The sequence below is a fragment of the Leptodactylus fuscus genome, chromosome 5 (genome assembly GCF_031893055.1).
Source record: "Leptodactylus fuscus isolate aLepFus1 chromosome 5, aLepFus1.hap2, whole genome shotgun sequence".
NCBI lineage: Eukaryota > Metazoa > Chordata > Amphibia > Anura > Leptodactylidae > Leptodactylus > Leptodactylus fuscus.
In genome coordinates this window covers 185,019,184-185,039,633 of record NC_134269.1, presented here as the reverse complement: position 1 = coordinate 185,039,633, position 20,450 = coordinate 185,019,184, and the positions used below count along the sequence as shown (strand labels likewise).

The 20,450-nt window shown below is 41.0% G+C and overlaps 1 protein-coding gene across 1 annotated transcript in view; it reads right to left on the bottom strand.

Moving 5' to 3' along the window:
• Positions 1–20,450, bottom strand: part of FAT2 (FAT atypical cadherin 2) — an 84,744-nt gene that overhangs the window by 25,030 nt on the left and 39,264 nt on the right. The window contains exons 2-9 of the mRNA XM_075274819.1: positions 15,978–19,250; positions 14,062–14,376; positions 4,478–4,539; positions 4,059–4,370; positions 3,488–3,698; positions 1,866–2,005; positions 900–1,175; positions 107–317 (exon numbers count right to left, since the gene is read on the bottom strand). Of these exons, the coding sequence (XP_075130920.1) occupies positions 107–317; positions 900–1,175; positions 1,866–2,005; positions 3,488–3,698; positions 4,059–4,370; positions 4,478–4,539; positions 14,062–14,376; positions 15,978–19,236 (4,786 nt within the window). The 5' untranslated portion in view covers positions 19,237–19,250. The remainder of the gene's footprint in view (positions 1–106; positions 318–899; positions 1,176–1,865; positions 2,006–3,487; positions 3,699–4,058; positions 4,371–4,477; positions 4,540–14,061; positions 14,377–15,977; positions 19,251–20,450) is intronic.

The window sequence follows — 20,450 nt, the reverse complement described above, 5'->3', positions numbered from 1 at the left end:
GTCTACATGAGAATTTTTTATTATTTACAAAATGGTAGCCCCCCCAAAAAAATTTTTTTTATTATAATAGTTTGTAATATTGTAAAATATTGTATGAAATACACACCGGACTGTATGGTGTATTGGATCTTAGCATTAAGTCCTTGGTCCTTATCCATGGCACGGACTTGGAGGACCTCAGCTCCAGTTGTCCAAGAGTCAGAAACACTTCCTTCATACACAGATCTAATAAAATGAGGTGAATGATCATTCGTGTCTTCTATCTGAATTGTGACTCGCACAAAATTTCGTTTGGTTTGCGCTCCCTGATCTCGCACCTAGAAGAGAAAGAAAATTAGCAAATAAGCCATACAACTCCATTGCTCCATTAATAGTACCACATCTCATATATCTTATATGGTCAATAGCTCCTTGTGGTCAAACATGTTGGAGATCTCTGCTTCATGTGTGGGAGAAACAATTATTCTTGATGCCTCATAGCTAAACTTGGAGGTCTTATTTTACTATGACCATCTTGATCATGACCCCAATCCTGAATCCTATTTTCTATTGTCTCTACTTGTTCCATTTCATTTACAGTAACTTCTCCCTTCACCCTACTTATCCACAGTGGTCCCTAACTTCCCATTATTTACCCTCTAAGATGCTGGACCACATACCTGCTAACCATCTGATGCCAGGTCAGACCAGGTGGCCCACAATCTAGAAATGTTATGCAAAAGGTTATGAATAATTCATTATATATGTCCTGTGTGTACAGTGATGAAAATTAAGATTATGTGCAATCTTGTTTTGTATGGATGGAGGGTAGACCTTCAGGATCATCTCCTCTGGTTGGCACAAAGAAACTTTATCCATTGCATACTCTAATTGAGTTAGAGTAAAACTGTAATACATACCATAACAGTTAGAATATGAATTGGCATTGACTCGTAGTCCATGGTCTCTGTGGTGTACAAGGCACCAGTTATGGAATCCATCCTGAACATCTTGGAGCTCATTGGGTCTGCACTGCCCTGTATGGTATACACCAGGCTCATCCTACTGTCTTCATCTGTTGCGTTAACTCTCAGCACCTCAGTTCCCAACTGCACATCCTCTGGGATCTGAACTGTGTAGTGATCTTGTACAAACTCTGGACGGTAATGGTTAACTGGACGAACATTAATGTGAACCTATAAAGAAGGTATAAAGTGTAACCCAGACAGTCACTCGGGATTTCTTAAATTCGAGGCAGATGATAAATAATTTACCTTGTCAATGAATAGGTACATGGTGATCGATGCCTACTTGTGATGTATACAGTTACTGAGTCACTAACAATAACTGGGGTGACAATAATTAAGATGAATAATTATACTAATTACATGGATGATGACAGTCATCATTCATCATTTATCATTCACAAGTGATCATGTAGAGTTCAGCTAGGACGGAAACCTGAACGCTAGTGAGAACTTAGCGTTAGTGGAATAGCATTGGTACTTGGATGGGCCCATCACATTTCCCAATTTCCCAGGACAATTACAAACTGGAACGCTTTAGTATACAGTATGTAGCTGTAGTGTGTCATCTTATAGATGGTCATTGCTATGTATAAAGCCATTGTCCTGGAGAAACACAGTTAGGACCTGATCACTCCATATTATGATATGGCTGCTGGTTTTAAGGACTTGGACCAACACTGCAGGATGTATAATGTCCGAAAATTCCGGCAACAAGATTAGCAGTTATATGGCCAAAAGGTGATCGTAGACAAACTACTGGAAACTAGCGTTATATGGTCAGTCATGTTCTCATTATAATGCTGAGGTGTTCAGTGGCTGTAAATGTAAAGAATATGTCCAAAAAGATAGAAAGATTACCTGGGTGCTTATAGACCGGGAACCATCTGTGACCTGTACGGTGAGGTTATAGAAGGATTTCCTGCTTGACTGCAAGGGTCGAGCAATGACCAAACCACTTGTGCTTTTGTCAATATCAAAGTCTAGGTCATCATTGCCACCTTGGGGAATAAGGATAAAATAACAGTGAGCTCCACGTAGTCCTGGAAATTCTTGTTGCCTTATTATGTATAGTATATATATTATATATATCAAATATCTACAGTAAATTGACTTTATAGTACATATGTGTGCCAGTATGTTCACTTACTGTCTTTCTAAACCTAGTCGTGGAGATATCATACCAGTCATACCAGTGAGCTGACGCTATGAGTTGTATATTTATAAAAGCTCTATAGACGTGCCTGTACATAAGGCCATATGAAAGGTATAATGTCTGAAAACTTGCAAATTACTTTGACTCCCTAGATGACTGAATAGTAGACTGGAGTTGGACACTGCACCCCAAACTCACAGCTCTGTACACTATAGCCCTTTTCTACTGAATGGTACTGGATCACCTCAGCTCTTAGGGCCCCTTCACACGGCGTATACGCTCACTGCTTTGGAGCGTGTAAACGTTCCGTAGCAGCGGCGTCTAAAAGCAGATCGCATTGATTTCTATGGGAGCCGGCATACGCGCGCTCGCCATAGAAATGAATGGGCTGCTTTTTCCATTCATTTCTATGGGGAGCGCGCGTCTGCCGGCTCCCATAGAAAACAATGGGAAGTGCTTTAGACGCCGCTGCTACGGAACGTTTACACGCTCCAAAGCAGTGAGCGTATACGCCGTGTGAAGGGGCCCTTAGACTGCTTTAGTCGATTTTCCACCGCAAAAATGTTGGTGCGTGGTTCAGCGCACTTTTTAGTGCCTTCTTTCAATCAAGTGAGCCAAAGTAATTCTACAAGCAGGGTTCTTCTGTCCGCTTGAGAAGTCGGACATCTTCACTTGCGGACAGGGAAGGACAGGCACAGAGTGCAAAAGAACGCACCCGATGCCCATTGAAATGAATGACAGGTGTCACGGACACAGCTAGTGTCCGCTCCTAGTGTCCGTGACAGATTTTGAGCGGACACTACCTGTCAGACACCGACGGTAGTGTGAACGCTCCCTAACTTTTCATGCATCCTGCACATGGTGGCGCCAGCTTAGGGTGGAGAAACACCTGACAGGTTCTTTAAGTAGCACAGTACACTTGAATGGGACTGAGCGTGCAGTACCCTTCCCAGATGCTACACAGTATAGGGATCTGTATAGTTGTGCCACATTGTGGCTCCAGCAATCTTGTATTTATGACATATCCTAAGGATAGATCACCAATAAGTCAAACCTAGACATACACTTTAGATAGTTATCAGCTGACCGCCGCCATACACCTATGTGAATGTATTCTGCATGGGGAAAGTGGATATAGCCACTGCCAGACACCTCTGCTGATAGATAGATATCTCCTCTGGTGAAAAAAGGATTGGACATGTTAAAATCCAACTGCCTGATCCTTATTTCCCCTGACGGGTACTGTAGAGGGATAGTCAGGAGACCCCATACATATTAGATAATAGACTGGTCCCACTAAAATTGGAAAAAAAAAAATGAATATTACCTGTTATATCAAACCAGCACTGACTGTACATCGGCTCCGTACTGATCAGACCCAACATGTGGTTAACAGGATCGGTTTCCATGACTTCGAAGGCAAATTGCGGCTCATCAAATGCAAGAGATTCATCCGAAGGTCCTGGATTTTTGATCCACTGGATGTGTAATCTCACAGTCGAGGATCGAGAGGGATTACCGCCATCTGTAGCTTTAACCTGGACAATTTTACAAAAATATTCATTGTTAATCTGTTTATGGGACAAAAACAGTTCAGCTCTAGGAACATTTTTCATTGAGATATAACATTGCTTATTCCCATGGTGGAAATAAAGGGGTCGGTCAGGATTAGAAGAAGCAGAACCACACCTGTCTATGTCCTCTAATGTAAATGTGCTGCTCTTCAATGTCCCTCAGAGCCTACGGATAAGTCTATTGCTATTTTGTGGAAGAAAGCAGCCATGTTTCTAATACTGGACAACCCCTCTGACAAAATGGCACATGTAAAATTTGCTGTATAATGGAACTATAGTATAAAAAGAGCAAGAACATACGCTTCTGAGGAACAGCTAACTTACCGTCAGTATGTTATATTCTCCAGATGGAAATGGAGCAGCAGAGGAGATGACACCAGTATTGGGGTCTATAGTAAATTTTTCTTCATTTTGCTCCAGAATACTGTACATCACTTGGCCATTGATTCCATTGTCCCGGTCCATAGCTATAAGTCTGTAGATGGGAGAAGGTTTGGAGGAGGCTATGCGTTCTGGGAGTTGTACGGTGAATAGTTTCTGGGAGAATGTTGGAGTATTGTCATTCACATCTAAGACTTGTATGACAATGCGAGAGCTGGACTGAAGAGGAGGTACACCATTATCTGACACCGTGACCTGTGGGAAAGGCAGTATATAGGTTATAACCCTGGCCTCACGTTGTAGCAATCTGCAAAATCCCATCTGTGCTCACACCCATAATACAAGCCCAATTGATGTCGTACCTCAAGAACATGTTCTTCCCGATTTTCCCGGTCTAGTTGTTTCTCGGTTGTGGAGATCAAACCTAAACACACAGACATGATAGGTTAATACTAAACTTTACAATAGTACTTAAAATATTACATGAATACATTCGGTCTCACTAACAAGGTGAAATACATAAAAAAGGAATTCTAGCTACTATAGCACTACAACTCCCAGCATTCTTGGGCTGTAACGGGCTTTTACTACATAGGACAACATAGTTGATTTCTTCTAGAGACATCACTGCACTAGTTCATGGGTTGTTCTTGTTAATTTAATTCCATTGAAGTGAATGAGGCTTAGCTGTAATACAACATACCACCTATGGACACGTGTGTCACTGTTTTTGGAAGAAAGCAGCCTTATTATTGTAATCCTGGACCACCCCCTTAAATTTTCAGCGGCATGTTGCAAACTAGACTGATTACTAAACGGAGCCTACTCTTCATAGTGCCAAGAATACCATAACCTGACACATTGCAAATGCTGTCCAATCTGTAGGCGACATGTTATTGAGCAGGTGGAGCATAGCAGATTGCTATATATAATTGCTATATTTGGTTTTCAGATGCTAAGCCTCCATTATTCTTAGGTTTAGGAGTCCAATGGGTGGTCTAGCTCAGTCCACTGGATCCCTAAATACTGAAAGAACTGAAATTTAGAGTAATACACGACAAGTTAGAATCTTTTTACACAGAAGCTATGTATCAGTCTGGTCTATAGTATCCTGTCTACATATCACATTAGAAGTTGAGTGTGACCCTTTAATAAAATGGCCACCAATAAATGATGGAAACTATCTGCACGGACAACCTGACAATGACCAAACAATAATGTAGAATCCTAAATCTGATCAAAGCTATAAACCCAGACCCTATGGTACTGGTCGCCTTTAATAGAGAGTCTATGCAGGCCGCTCTTCCTTTATGTACAGGTACAGAGGCTTGAAAGGACACAGCTGTGTGGGAGGGGAGCATTGTGCCTACAGCCATAGTGAATAGTTACTCCACATTGTTAGCTCGCAGCTCATGTCAGGACAGGCAGAAGGAGGATCAGCTGGGTATTGTTATTTGTTAAGCACAACCTTTCACCAGGGGTTGTTGGGCTGTTTATCTGTGTGAAAGAAAGCCAGGAATTTTAGGGCTTAACCTACTTCAGACAGGAGAGCCTATCAATGCCAACATGAAAAAGTTCCCCATGGTATAATGTTTACTATTACAAATAAAGAATCTGTAGGTGCTGGGTGCAGACAAGCAGAAAATAGCTTCGCCTAACCCCAAATATTCTCCAAACAAAGGAGCCATCAAAAGTGTTGGCACCGATTCATGGTGGATTCTACACTCTATATATTGTATGCAGTGCAGCTGGATATGTCGAGCATGCAACCTCTTGTCTACTTCGGCGTCTTTTAGCTTTGCATTGACTTGGGTTACAGAAAACATCTGCAAATTCCGTTATATATGTGACTGAAAGTGTGTTTAGGGCTTCTCTCTGGGTAGGCTTAAAGGAATATTCCTATTTCTGATCATTTATGGCATATCTACAGGTCTGATGTCTGCAGGCCACATCACCAGTCACAGATGAGATTCAGTGACCCCTATGTGGATTGGCAGCTCATTTATCTGACATCTTTCCAATATGCCATATATGTCAGAGATTGAAAACTCCTCTGAGGCCAGGGCCCCACGGGACAGAAACGCTGCGATTTTGGCCACAGGAAAAAATTGCGTCATTTTACAGTAAGGGTGCATGCACACTACGTAACGCCGGGCGTGTATGAGAGCCGTACACGCCGGCATTACGGCAGACTGCCGAACACTTCCCATTCACTTCAATGGGAGCGCTCGTAACAGCGGCGTTTACGAGCGCTCCCATTGAAGTGAATGGGAAGTGTTCGGCAGCCCTGCTGTAACGCCGGCGTGTACGGCTCTCATACACGCCCGGCGTTACGTAGTGTGCATGCACCCTAAGGGCAAAGTGGATGAGATTCTAACAAATCCCATGCCTACTTTGTGGTAAAAATTGCGGTACAGACACATTGCAATTTCCAAAATCGGCACGTTTTTGGAAATTGCAGCATGTCAATTATACCTATGGAAATGCTGGCAGCTTCCCCTTAGGTATAATTGTAACAGAAAGTCTGCGGAGGAAAATTCTGCAAACGTTCTGTCTAAAGCGCTGCGGGAAGAACTGCTTTTTTGCTGCAGGACGTCCCATGGGCCTTAGTCTAAGGCTAAGTTCATACCTGCGCCTGATCTCTGCTCAAAGATTCTGATCCCCATCCCTATTACAGTCTATAGGGTTTGTGGGTTTCCACAGTTAATCACTTATAAACGGATCAGGTTTCCAATCATGAGGTCACCAAACACTGGTGTGAACTTAGTGTAATTGAACATATCACTAGATAGCATTATCCCTATACTATTACATTACTATGTGCATTATCCCTACTGTGACATCACTGTGTGCATTATTACTATACTGTGTCATCAGCATGTGCCTTACTCCTATACTGCCATTCTTCGCTTTCGCTCAAAAAAACGCAGCAAAATCTTCAAAAAAATAAGCTGCTTTTCCTCAACGTAGGGCCTCAGCCTTAGGCCTCACAGGATGATCCGCAGCTGGAACGCATCGCGTTTCTTCCCACAGAGCTTTGAACAGAAAGTTCACAGAGTTTTCCTCCGCGGACTTTCTGTTACCATTATATTTACAGGAAAGCCACTAACGTTTCCATAGATATAATTGACATGCTGTGATTTCCAAAACCGCGCCTGTTTTGGAAATCGCTGCATGTCCGCGTTGCGGTTTTTACCGCAAAGTGGGCATGGGATTCGCACGAATCCCATCCACTTTGCAAGTACTGTAAAACGCTGCAATTTTCGGCAAATTGCGGTGTTTCCGGCCCCTGGGGCCCCAGCCTTAGAGTTGCATTTGGCTGCAGCAGTCCAGTCAATGTGTTGTCAATGCTGAAGCTGCTCTGTATAGAAACAGAGCAAGTGAAGTGTCTGGCAGGAATGGATGCGTGTAGGTATAAGTGCATTGGTTTTTTTAGAATCTTCCTCTGCTGGCTGCATCTAGGACAACCCCTTTAAGGAACATTGTGCAGGTGCTTATTTATTGGCCTCAATGTCACTTTAAACTGTGACCTAACCAGTCAGCGGAGCTCATGACTGTCAAAGAGCTCTTTAAATGATGCAACTGTATGACAACATTAACCCCAATTATAAGGAAGATCTAAGAGGGAAGACTTAGCAGGTCAGAGGTTTAATCCCAGAGATGTTCTGTGCCGTCAAATCTATAAGGTTCACTTTCATAAATACAGTGTCACGCAACATATTAAATAAAGTGCTGACCTATCCAATCAGGAAAGGGTTAACGGTCAGCTTAAAACATGATTGACAGAACAATTTAACCCATTGCAGAAGACTGCCATATAGATTGGTGGGATATTCCCAACTCACTAACTGTTCTTGCAGCAATTCAATGAATATCGGTGTGAGCTAGCAACTTTATGGCTCATGTATATGACTATATTATGGCTTCCAACCAGTTGTGAATGGAGCAGAGCCATAATATGGTGGCCAAGTTTTCCTTTAGTGGGCATGAAGGATGTGCAGTTCTCCATTAGGGTAGTATTTTCTTCTAGACACTAATAAGATGCATCCATGTATACAGATCCATGGGATAATGGGCAATCCTCCATCTGTACAGGAAATGTACAGGTCCACATAACAGTGCATGGTAATGTAAGTTACTATTATTGTACGGATAAGACATATCAAGGTTTATTGAGTTATTTATGGATGATCTCAGAGGCATAACTTGAAGCTCATGGGCCCAATGCAAAATCTGTACATGGGCCCCTCTCCACCTTGTGAAACTTACAATAGTGATATATTTTATATGACAGAGTCCCTCAAAGTCCAAAGTCCGATAGCAAGTGCTACTGCTGCACCCCCTATACCCATGGACAATCCAATGCGGTATTTATAAGCGATTGGCTCCAATGTCATCTCCATATGGGTTGTCTTCTGCTGGAGCCTTGGATCCTATTATTGTATCAGAGTCTACCAAAGGATTGTCTAGTTCTTCGGTGGGCCAGTCCGACCCTGGAGGGAGCAAAGAACTACAGGAACACAATGTCCCATCTCCTTGTAAGGTTCTCAGCACATTGTGCCGCCTGTGTAGCGCTCAGCAGGCTCTAACCCTTGTACCAAACAAGACCCAACCTGCCGATAGACTGCACATCTCCTACAAATCCTTCAGGCTTTTGTTTCTAAAACACACATTTCAACTGCCGCCTCCCTCAATTACGTACAAGTCCACAAGTGAGAAGTGAACACAGCAGTATTTGTCATTTTCACTCACTGGAGGCTTTTTCTGCTAAAATTGAGGTTATATGTTGTAATGCCAAAGAGGTGAACAATAGAGTATAGAAAATCCAGGTTCATCCCTGACAATAGTCCTTGTGTCTTGTGATCAGATAGATAGAGCATGGTATGTGGCGATGGATCAGCTCTGCTTATGACAGAATGGGTACAATTAGCTGTGCCCACTCTCCTGCCATCATGGTGCCATATATTATATATAAAATATAATATATATTTTATATATAATTATATATTTATAATTTATAATATATATATATTTATATTTATATATATAATTATATATAAAATTAATAATATAGTTTAATAACACAAAGGTATTCGTAAGAGGGAGCGAGAGAGTGGGCAATACCATTCCTATAGCCAATGGCATCCCAATCTTGTCATACATGCTAGATACAACATGACCGAAACTTGGCAGGATAGCCTTAGTATTAGGGTTTCCTAGTTTGATGTTAGGGAAAGAAGGATCTGGCATATTGGATTTCAGCATTCTCCAACTATTGTTCCTTAGGAGATAAGTTTCCACCAGGTGTGCTCAGCATGTCTCAAGTGGCCATACACCATAGACACGTCAGCTGTGCCCAGTGATACAGGTAGGACCAGCAGACCATGTAACATGGAGTGTCCAGACTTTCCTCCAGTGCCAGATGACGGGGAGGGGAAGATGGTCGCAATCATCTTGACCATTTGCTCTCAAGGAAGAAAAGCTGCTACCAAAAGTTTGTACCTTCAACCTATTTCCCTCTCCCTGCTGAGAACACATGTATGCTTGGCCAACCTCAGCGTGCATGTGTGTAGTGGGATTTCGGAGAAATAACTATCAACCAATTTTTGCATGGCCATCTTTAGGCCAGCTTATAGGGAATCTCTCATCAGAACCCAGATAGATAGGCTAGGGTCACCAAACTCAAATAGCATTGAGGGCATTGCTGTTACTCCAAAAATATAATTTGCATATTGAAAAGGAAATACTTTGGCAACAGGGGCACCAATTTAGAAGTGAAAACCAATGTTAGGTTGTGGTCACCAGAATCAATCTATCTGCACGGTTGAGTTGATATGTTGGGGTCCAGTAACTCCCTCACTTCCTTCAGCAGAACCACACTAAGCTACTTAGTGGTTAGCACTGTAGCCTTGCAGTGCTGAAGTCTTGGGTTCAAATCCTGCCAAGGACAACATCTGCAAGGAGTTTGTATGTTCTCCTCGTGTTTGTGTGGGTTTTCCGAATACATACTGATAGGGAATGTAGATTGTGAGCCCTATAAGAGACAGTTATTGACAAAGTCTGTAAAGCGGTGTGGAATATGATGGTGCTATATAAGTAAGCATAAATTAAAAAAACAAAAAACAAAACACAGATTGAACATGGAGTGGTTGAAACCCCCCTGAGCAGTAGATTCTCAGCCATGCTTTCAGTTATCTGAGGCTTTTCACCTCCTTTATCTAGATTCCTCCAGCAAATAACACAGATATCACTAACTAAATACTTTTAAGGCTCCTTTAAGAGTGAAGGTGCCCTTCTACACCCAGTTACAGGGCCCCATAGATGATAATACTGCCTCCTAACCTGATAGTTATTCTCTCAGAGGGGGAGCAAACAAAAGCTAAATCCGTGAGTTATAGGGGAATGACCATGAGAGTAAATGGTGGAATATTTCTAGGAAATGGCATCAGGTACTTACTGTAGTGGTTTGACTTCTGGGACCCCCACTGGTGCTCACAATGAAGGAGTTAACTATTGTATGAGGAATAGCAGATGAAGCTAGATCTCTTAGCGGTCATCATCAGTGGGATCCAAGAGATGAGACCCTACCTCACTCATCATAATGTCATTAGATAGCGTAACAATACATTTTGCAATACAAACACCCCTCTACGGCTAAGGCCCCACATAGCATCTCCCAACAAAAAAGTGATGTGGGAAAAACCACAGCGGCAACACATCACAATTTTTTCAGCAGCGCTTTTCACAGAAAGTCCACCGAGGTTTCCTCTGCGGACTTTCTGCTTCAATTATACCTATAGGGAAACCGCCTGTGTTTCTGTAGGTATAATTGAGTGCTGCGCTTAATTTACCGCAATATGGGTTGGGATTCGCTATGTGTTGCCCTGGCCTAATTTAGTGTTATTCCAGGTAAGAAATCCTTCTAATCTGCTGATCACGGAGAACATCCAAACTTTCACTAATTTTTACAATGTCGCGAACTCCATCTATTTTTTATGCATTGGGTGGAGATTTATTCCAGAGCAGAAGATGGTGCAAAAAAATCTCTAGCTACACCCAAAGATAAAGACGTCATTCACATAACTCTCACTTATTTATACCCAAGTGCACACCTATGATGTTATAAACTTAGTGTCCTTCTATCTGGAGTGTTGTCCAATGGTTTACCTTGTTTTGTCTATGTCTATTGTTTCCTGATTACTCTACCTCTTCAACATCTCATAAATGGATTTCTACCTCTACCGTTACTGAGCCTGGCAAGTTTTCTGCCTGTATAAATCTGGCCATAATATTTGGTTTACGTTGGCCAAATCCACTAATGGCCAAAGTGTATAGGGCCTCCTTCCCTGACAGTAGGTGTTGGGGAAATGATGGGCAAGGCTGCTGGATTTCAATATGCCCAACTTTTTTGTTCTCAGGAAAGAAAAGTCGCCACTGCCAGGGATGTCTGATGGCCTGTATTACCCCATTTTTAGGACTCATGCTTGGCCAGCTAGACTGATTGAAAATAATTTGACTTCTGACTTGACCCTGTCCAGTACTGTGACCATGTTTCTGTGTTTCCCTTTGGTGCAGGTACTTGCCTTTTGACCCTGGTTACCAGCTACCATCTGAAAATGAACAAAAGGTACCAGACAGCCACCATGTACCAAAGTCCTGGAGTCAACAGAGTATCAAGACCCGAAATAAGGTCACAGAAACAGTGAAGCATACAGTCTAGTTTGTCTGACTTTGGGTAACTAACCACATGGCTTCTCATATATGGCTAGCAACTTTTGGAGAACACAAAGCAATTTTTAGATCGTGCCGTATGAAAAATTGATGAATTTATGAATAAACCAAATAAAATTTTTCCACCTCTGGCATTTGCTTTATATATTGATCTTCGAGAATTTTTACTGTTCCCAATGACAACCAGCAACATTGTGAATGTATACCCTATTTATTATTTAGGCTGAAGTACAAAGGCATAAGCACCTGGACTACAATACAGAATATGGACCAGGGACCCCAAACTATTATATCTGTAACTATATAAAGTACTACCGTTCCACCACATTTACAGAGGGGCTCTCAGGCCCGTGGAGAACCTGATGCAAATGTAGCCCCCTACAACTTTACTCCTATTATATATATTCTATACAGTCTAAATGTCATAAAACGCTTACCATGCATGAAGCATCTGTTCCCACAAGCCTTACAACAATGCTTCCTAGAAAGAGAGATCTGTATGATGTGAACGCCAAGGCCCGAAATGCATTTTTAAAGACGCCTTTTGTTCTACATTAATGCACTCATGAAAAAGAGATGGGCTGCGAGTGATCAAACCGTAATTTACAGCGAAAGTGTAAGCATGGAAGACAGACATTTTCAGCAGCGTCACTCTTCTAAGCTGTTTCATAGTACACAGCGGATCAGAGTGGGGATCAGTGTGCGGTTTTGGGAGTGGTCTTATGAAGGAGGAAGATTAACAAGGAGAAGTCAAGGGTGCAGGACAGGTTTAAGACGTGATGAGTCCGGTAGTATCAGAAGCTATAGTAGTCTGAATAAATTGTTCTCCTTCATTTCTGATTATTTTTGATCCTTTTAACTTGTTCTTGGGATTTTTGACAGCATTGATAAGCATTAATGAAAAATGTAATATCCATATCTATATTTTGTGGCTTGGAACTATTGCAAGGGTCTTGAGAAAGGACGTTATGTCTCCTCTCAGGCCTATTTACATGTCATGTGTGGCTTTTGCCAACAGATATGATACTTTTTCTACAGGCAAATAGCTCCTCTGTGGCTCCTAAACTATACAGTATTGTATACAACTGTGCAACAGAAATGGCAGAAAAGAATCATTAAAAACCTAGTCCTGTTGTCTGCAACCCTTTTTTCTAAATAAACCTGTTTCCTGCATATTTTGTGACCCTGGTTGGGTCCGCAAGACTGATTCTACCGAGCTACCTTCCCCACAATATATAAACAGTATATGTTTTATTAAAATTATTATTATATATATAATTTTATTATTTTTCTATAGCCTTTGGGGCACCGTATATACTCGAGTATAAGTTAAATTTTTCAGCACAGTCCTTTTGCTGAAAAAGCCCCCCTCGGCTTATACTCGGGTCAGCAAAAAAAAAAAAAATATTATTATTTTTTTTTTTTTAGGGGGGGGGGGGTCTATGACCAGCCACAATATCAATGTATAGAATCTCCCATAAAATAGTGGGGGAAAAAAAGAAGCTTTAAAAAAATGAAGTAAATAAAAGTTGTAAATCCCTCCTTTCCCTAAAATACATATAAAAGTAGAAGATGACTGTGAAACACAAACACATTAGGTATCCCTGTGTCTGACAGTGCCCGGTCTACTGAATATAGGGTATCTGCAGTGCTCCACTTCCGTCGGAGAGGGGTTAATAGAAGCACTGCAGATACCCTATATTCAGCCAGGCTGAATTACAAGTGGGGGAAAAAACTCAGTCCTCAAGCTCAGGGAAGGGGCAGACAGACAACCAAAATACCCCATCCCCTTTCCCTGCACCCAGCAACTACTGCACCCAAAAACTCCGCCCATTTTAATTTTTGAAATTTTCCAGTAGCTGCTGCATTTCCCCCCCTAGGCTTATACTCGAGTCAATAAGTTTTCCCAGTTTCTTGTGGTAAAATTAGGGGCCTTGGCTTATATTCAGGTCGGCTTATACTCGAGTATAGACAGTACTTTAATGAAATGTATTAATGTGAGTAAGGGGTACTTGATTTAGGAATATGGAGAAGCACCAGTCTATGACAAACACATTTTTAATACATCTCTACAGTACTAGATTGTAACTGTTTTGGCTTCCATTCATACGGTATCTTTGTGACTAGGTACTGGGCTGGCAGTAACACAAAAATTCATAACCTTAAAAACCTATGGAGAAAACTACGGAAAATACCAATTGGTCCAATATCTTACCTGTACTTGGATTTAATGTGAAAAAGCCTTGATTATTTACACTAGAGAAAAAAAAGGAAAGTTTCCCAGCTGAAACAGAGTCTGCATCAGTAGCATGTAGCTGAAGGACGGAAACATCCGGTGGAGAATTTTCAGGCACGGAGGCATAGAATACAGGCTTGGATAACTGAGGGATGTTATCATTGACATCTGCAACTTCAATGTAGACTTCAGCCACAGAAGATAAAGGAATGGAACCCAAATCTGTAGCACAAATGGTCAACCAGTAGCGTGAAATAACCTCCCGGTCTAAAGGAGCCTCTATCCGGATTGATCCTGAAAGGTAAATCTAGAGTTAGATCACACATTTATAATACATAGAATTACAGCTAAACGGCCATCAGTGGACTTTGATAATATAGGATTTTCTACATATTAGGCCCCATGCACGTGACCGTGTGAGCTTACGATGGGGAGCTGAGTTTGCAGCGTAATGGATCAGAACACCTCCCCATAGACGTGAATGCATTATGGAATACACTCGGATGTCACTCCAAGCATCATCTAAGTGCATTCCACTGCAAACTCACTCCCACATTCGGTCTTATACATGGGACCTTATATAAGACACAACCCCTGGGCAAGACTTTCACTATTAAACCTTTATAGAATGTCTTTAAATAATCTCATTAAATTCTTTTAATGCCAAGTTGACTATCCTGTAGTTAAAGGGGTTGGCCACTTTCAGACTAATATTGACACATGTACAATAAAAAGTTGTACAATTTTCCAATATACTTTCTGTATCAAGTCCTCATGGTTTACTAGATCTCTGCTTGCTGTCATTCATTCTGTTACTTCTAGAGGATAAAACTCTGACCATGGTCATGTGATTTACGGTCCATGGTCATGTGATTTACAGTCCATGGTCATGTGATTTACAGTCCATGGTCATGTGATTTATAGTCCATGGTCATGTGATTTATAGTCCATGGTCATGTGATGAGCACACAGGTGCACAGCTGATTACCAGGCAGATTACTGTGCTGTGACTGTAACGAGCAACTCCTGTGTGCTCATCACATGACCATGGACCGTAAATCACATGACCATGGACCGTCAATTGTCAATTGTTGGTCTGAGAGTCGCCAACCACTTTAAATCCTCCACGTAATACATATGAAGATTATCAAGAGTGACCATAGACTTCTGACAGCTTGGGGCAGACAACTGTTCCTCCTGCCTTCGGGCCATTTAAGTGCACACTTATAGTAAGACCCTGTTCTCACAATGGAATTTGGAGAAGAATATAAAGCACTCTCCCTCCTCAGATTCTTCTCAAAATTTCAGCTTTGCATTGCCAGTTTTCCATGCTGATGTAGCCTCAAATACCTCGAAAAAAACAACAACCCTTCATTGCCTCCTATTGAAAACAATATGAGGCCGTTTTCAGGGGAATCTGCCTCAAAATCAGTTGTAAATTCTTCCGTGTGAACAGCCCCAAACCATTGTCAGACCCCTCTGGCAGCTGCTTATTCCCCTTGAGAACACAATAATTATTGAAATCCAACAACCCAATCTTCGTTTCCCATTAAATCTGCCATTTAGGAAAAATGAGGACACTTGATATGTATTAGATGTCTATTGATCCACCAGAATTGGCAACTCTAGATCCTAATCTAATGATTATGGCCGCCCGTACAATTCTTCAATTCAACACAGTATTGATACTTGTCCCTTTATCTTTTTGTACCATTTAAAGAATTTCTATCTTAGCCTATGTTTGGCAAACACATTATAAAATGCTCCCAAGATATACACCAAAAGTAGCCATAGGAAATATCCAAAGATGAAACAAATAAAGTTACAATGAATTGAATTATGTCATATCGGGAAAAATATTAGACTATTAGAGACTTGAACCAGCCTTAACTCACCTGTCTCCTCATCTATGCTGAAAACTGAGAGATCTGTTCCATCCTTTATGGAATAACGTATTTCGCCGTCTTTTCCTTTATCCGTGTCCTGAGCCGTGATTGAAAGGATTTGTGTCCCAGGTGGAGAGTTTTCCAATACTGATACAGAGAAGACAAAATTTTTAAATGATGGTGGTTTTAGATTTTCATTTACATCCAGCACTTCCACCTCTACATGGCATACAGAAGAATGTGGGAATGGTTGTCCAGCATCTGTAGCTCGGACAGTCAAATTGTAGAATGATTTAGTCTCATAGTCAAGTTCCTTCTCTAAGACCAGAGCTCCAGTTAATTTTTCCACATGAAAAATGCCTTGCTCATTGTTGATAAGAGAGTAAGACACATCTCCATTGGGTCCAGTGTCAAAGTCCTGAGCATCCACAAAGTATACAACAGTTCCTACGGGTATGTCCTCTGAAATTTTAACATGTGCCGTTACTGGCCGGCAATATGGGGCATTGTCGTTGACATCTTCCAATGTTATAACCACATCAGTGACAGAAAAAAGTTGCCTGCCTTTCTTTGACTGATCCCTGGCTTCCACTTTGAGTTTATATTTTGGCAGCAGCTCTCTGTCCAGCATGCTCTTAACCATTAAGTCACCTGTGACACTGTCAATGGAAAACTTATCAGTTGGCGTCAAAAGCGAATACCTTACCCGACCATTGTCTTCCTTGTCAATGTCATCTGCCTTTACTTTAACAACAACACTGCCAATCTTAGCATCCTCCCGTATCCTCACACAATATCCAGATGTAGGAAACTTTGGTTCATTATCATTTACGTCCAACACGTTAATAGCTAGAATTTTCCAAGATGATTTTTGAGGCACCCCAAGGTCATAAACTGTAATGTTAAGAATATATGAACTTGTGGATTCATGGTCTAAGGGTGAAGAGACCATCAGTGCCCCGGTTTCCATGTTGATGTCAAAGCACCCATCGTAACTTCCATCAGATATTACATAGACTAGTTTGCCATTAAAACCAGTATCCAGGTCAATGGCAGTCAACAAAGCAATGGAAGAATTGACAACTGTATCCTCGGTCACATCAATAGATACTGGAAAATTGTCATCAAAATGAGGTGCATGACTATTTATCAGATGATTGTTAAATGGTGTGTCCTCCTCATAGGTTTGCTTTTCAGGTTGCAAACTGAAGTGGTTTCTCTTGTTTTCCATTATTTTGTTAACCACGCCCGTTTCTTCACAATGTACAGATTTGGGAGAACCTTCATTTAATATGGTGATATTGATAAATGTGGGCACAGCATAGTTTTCTCCATCGCTAGCTCTGACAACTAGTGAGAAATAAGGATGTGAAAATGGGAGATCATACAAGTCACTTCTGATTCTAATTTCTCCAGATGTGGGGTCTATCCGAAATTTCTGTAGTTCATTGCCAGATAGAATTTGGTACTGTATAGTCTGAAGCTCGTCCTCATCCACTGCGGAGAGCTCAACTACCTTCTCCCCAATAGACATATCTCTTGTGATGTTTATATTGCAGTTGATCTTCTCAAAAACAGGAGCATTGTCATTCAGATTGCTCATAATAACAGAAATGTAGACTTCACTTTGTCTACGATAAGGTGTGCCCAGATCGGATGCCCAAACTTTTAGATTGTATATTCTTTGATTTAACTCATAGTCAAGCACCTGCCTGTTAGAAATGACTCCTGTTATTGGGTCGATTACAAATGGAGCCGATTTTGGACTAACCAGCTTGTAATTTACTTTGCCATTGTTCCCCTGGTCTGCATCATTTGCAGAAACTTTTAATATCTTTGTTCCAATTGGAGAATTTTCGGTGAAAGTTCCCTCATACTTGGACAGAGTGAACACAGGGGAATGATTATTGCAGTCTATAAGGTCAACAATAACAGTAGTGGAGACCTGGCCATCAAGTGCAGCAACCTCTAAATGGAACTGAGACTGATCTTTAATATCCATATGTTTAGTGGTGAAAATCAAACCACTTTTGCTCATAAGTCGAAATTTATCCGTAGATGTTTTCAAATAATATTCACTCGATGGAGCTGTAGGATGAATTTTTACCGTAGTAACGCGAGTACCTGGTGGGGAACATTCACTAATTTGCACTTTATAGATATCTTGTTCAAATTTTGCTATGGCATATCTCCATGGAGGGATGTAAATGGTTTTAAGGGGGGAATAAACAGGTGGCTTGCTTTTGTCTTTGGCTCTAAGGCTTAGATTAAAGCCTTGAGAGTGGTCCAGCCAATTTATCTGTGCGGTTGATACTACAGTAAATTCATTTTTCCCTACATAAGACCTTAGAACTTTAAAGTAACCAAAGGGATCTCCATCTACGATCTCAACAGAATCTATGCTGCACCCAGGATCTAAGAAGTCCATGACCAGGGTAGCATACAGGAGCCTCTCTGATGAATCAGCTATGGCCGTTGTAACGGACGAGAAGAAAGGAGGCTTCCGTATAGCTGGTTGCACAAGTACATCCATGGAAGCTACATTACCAAATCCATTGCCCTCTGCAATTTTTCTCATACGGTCAACGGCTAAAATTTCCAGTTTGTGGAGATTGCTTTGTGTTGCATTTAAGTGTCCGATTAACATCACAATACCACTTGTTGGATGGATACTGAAGAATGAGGATTTGGTGGTCAAGGTGTAGTAGAACATAGCGTTCTGACCCAAATCAGCATCTGTAGCACTTATCTTACCAAGGACAGTCTTAAGAGGAGCATCTTCACTAATGGTAAATTTGTAGGATGTTGTTGAGAAGAGAGGCCTTAAATCATTCATATCTAAAATTTGGATTGTAACCTTAGCCTGTGCTTCATAATCCAAGGATTTCTCTGAGGCAGCAATGAGAAGCTGATAATTGTCTTTAACCTCCCTATTTAATAGGGCAGTATTGCCGCTTCTTATCCTTATGCGTAAAAAGCAGAAATCTCCAACCACCATCTCCTCTGTTTTAAAAAGTCCAGTTGGGTCTCCAGATACAATCTGATACTTTACCGTCCATTGAGGATCCTTCAAGTAAACACCCATCTTTACTTGAGTCAATACATAGGCCTTAGGAGCAGAATTTTCATGGATGGTTGTGTGATACAAACTCTGGGTGAAACTCAAAGAAGAAGAATCTTCACTGTTGGCTCTTTGTTCACAAGTTGTGTAATGAAGCAGCAATATGGCGATAACCAGGATTATTTGGGTGGCGGTAAGGCCAACCATTGTGGGGCTTCTCCCTGTAAGTAAAAAACCATACATTTATAAATTAAAATATAGTCTGGCCAGATAACAAAGTGTTAAATAACATATATCGGCTGAAGCTAACAGGCAATTCTAACTTAATTAAGATGGACTAGTTGGATTTATTTTTTCATACAGAGTGATCTCACATCTATAATGCATCTGTACAAATGGATTTCTCAGCTATACAGTATATAGAGATTTAGCGCACTTGTAGATCCAGTTGTATTCTAGATTGTTCTTATTTTACCAAAAAATGATCAAACTTGCAGGGTAAGTATCCACAAAGAATTTAATATAAAAGCCACATACCAAACTTTTGAAGCCAAAGGCTAAAAAAATAATAAAAAAAACAATGGTAATGCTGACTAAGTATTGAAAACCGGTTAGCTTGTTCCTAATCGGGAACTTAGCCAAGAAACGCCCTATTTGTGGTTTCTCTTCAACAATCTGAATGAAATCTTTAACAAACTGTTCTCCTTATGGTCCAGTTCATAACTTTTGAGTTTTGCTTTTTTTTTTTACTTTTGGGTGGAGATGTATTTTTGCTGAGTGGATTGGCAAATATACTTTTACATGTAAAGTGCTACACACAGCTATGTTATAGGACTTATAGGAGCCTGCACAGGATTCTAAATACATGGCTGCATTCATTCAAAAACTTCTTCAAATTCTTGGCGAAACCAACCATGTCTTTCGAATCCTGTTCGAGAACTTGATGTGAGGAACAAACACTGAGATAGGCTTAATGTAGTTCTGCTATTATGTGAGACCCATTGCACTTTGCTTAGGTATGAAAAGACTAAATAGTTAAACAAAATCTACAGCAAATAGCGGATGTATGCTTTCATCTAATGCATGTGGCTAAAACTCATCAAAGCAAAAACTATGACTTCCCTTTCTTAAACAAACATCCCGCTATTTGCTTTTCCCTCTCTTTCCTATAAGACACCTGTGTATCAGATTTGTCAGAATATTCTTTTTAGTACCTACTGCGGTGACACGGCACGTAAAATAAGGCTGCTGGGATGTAGGAGAAATTGGTCTTCAATGGATTGGTAAAAGTATAATATGTAACAATGGCCCTGCACATTAGACTAAGGTTGACAAAACCTGTCTACGTTAGCGGGTCCAGGCAATGTTCAATGGACATATATGGGAGAAATAAAGGAAACATGCCAATTGTTTGTATTCAA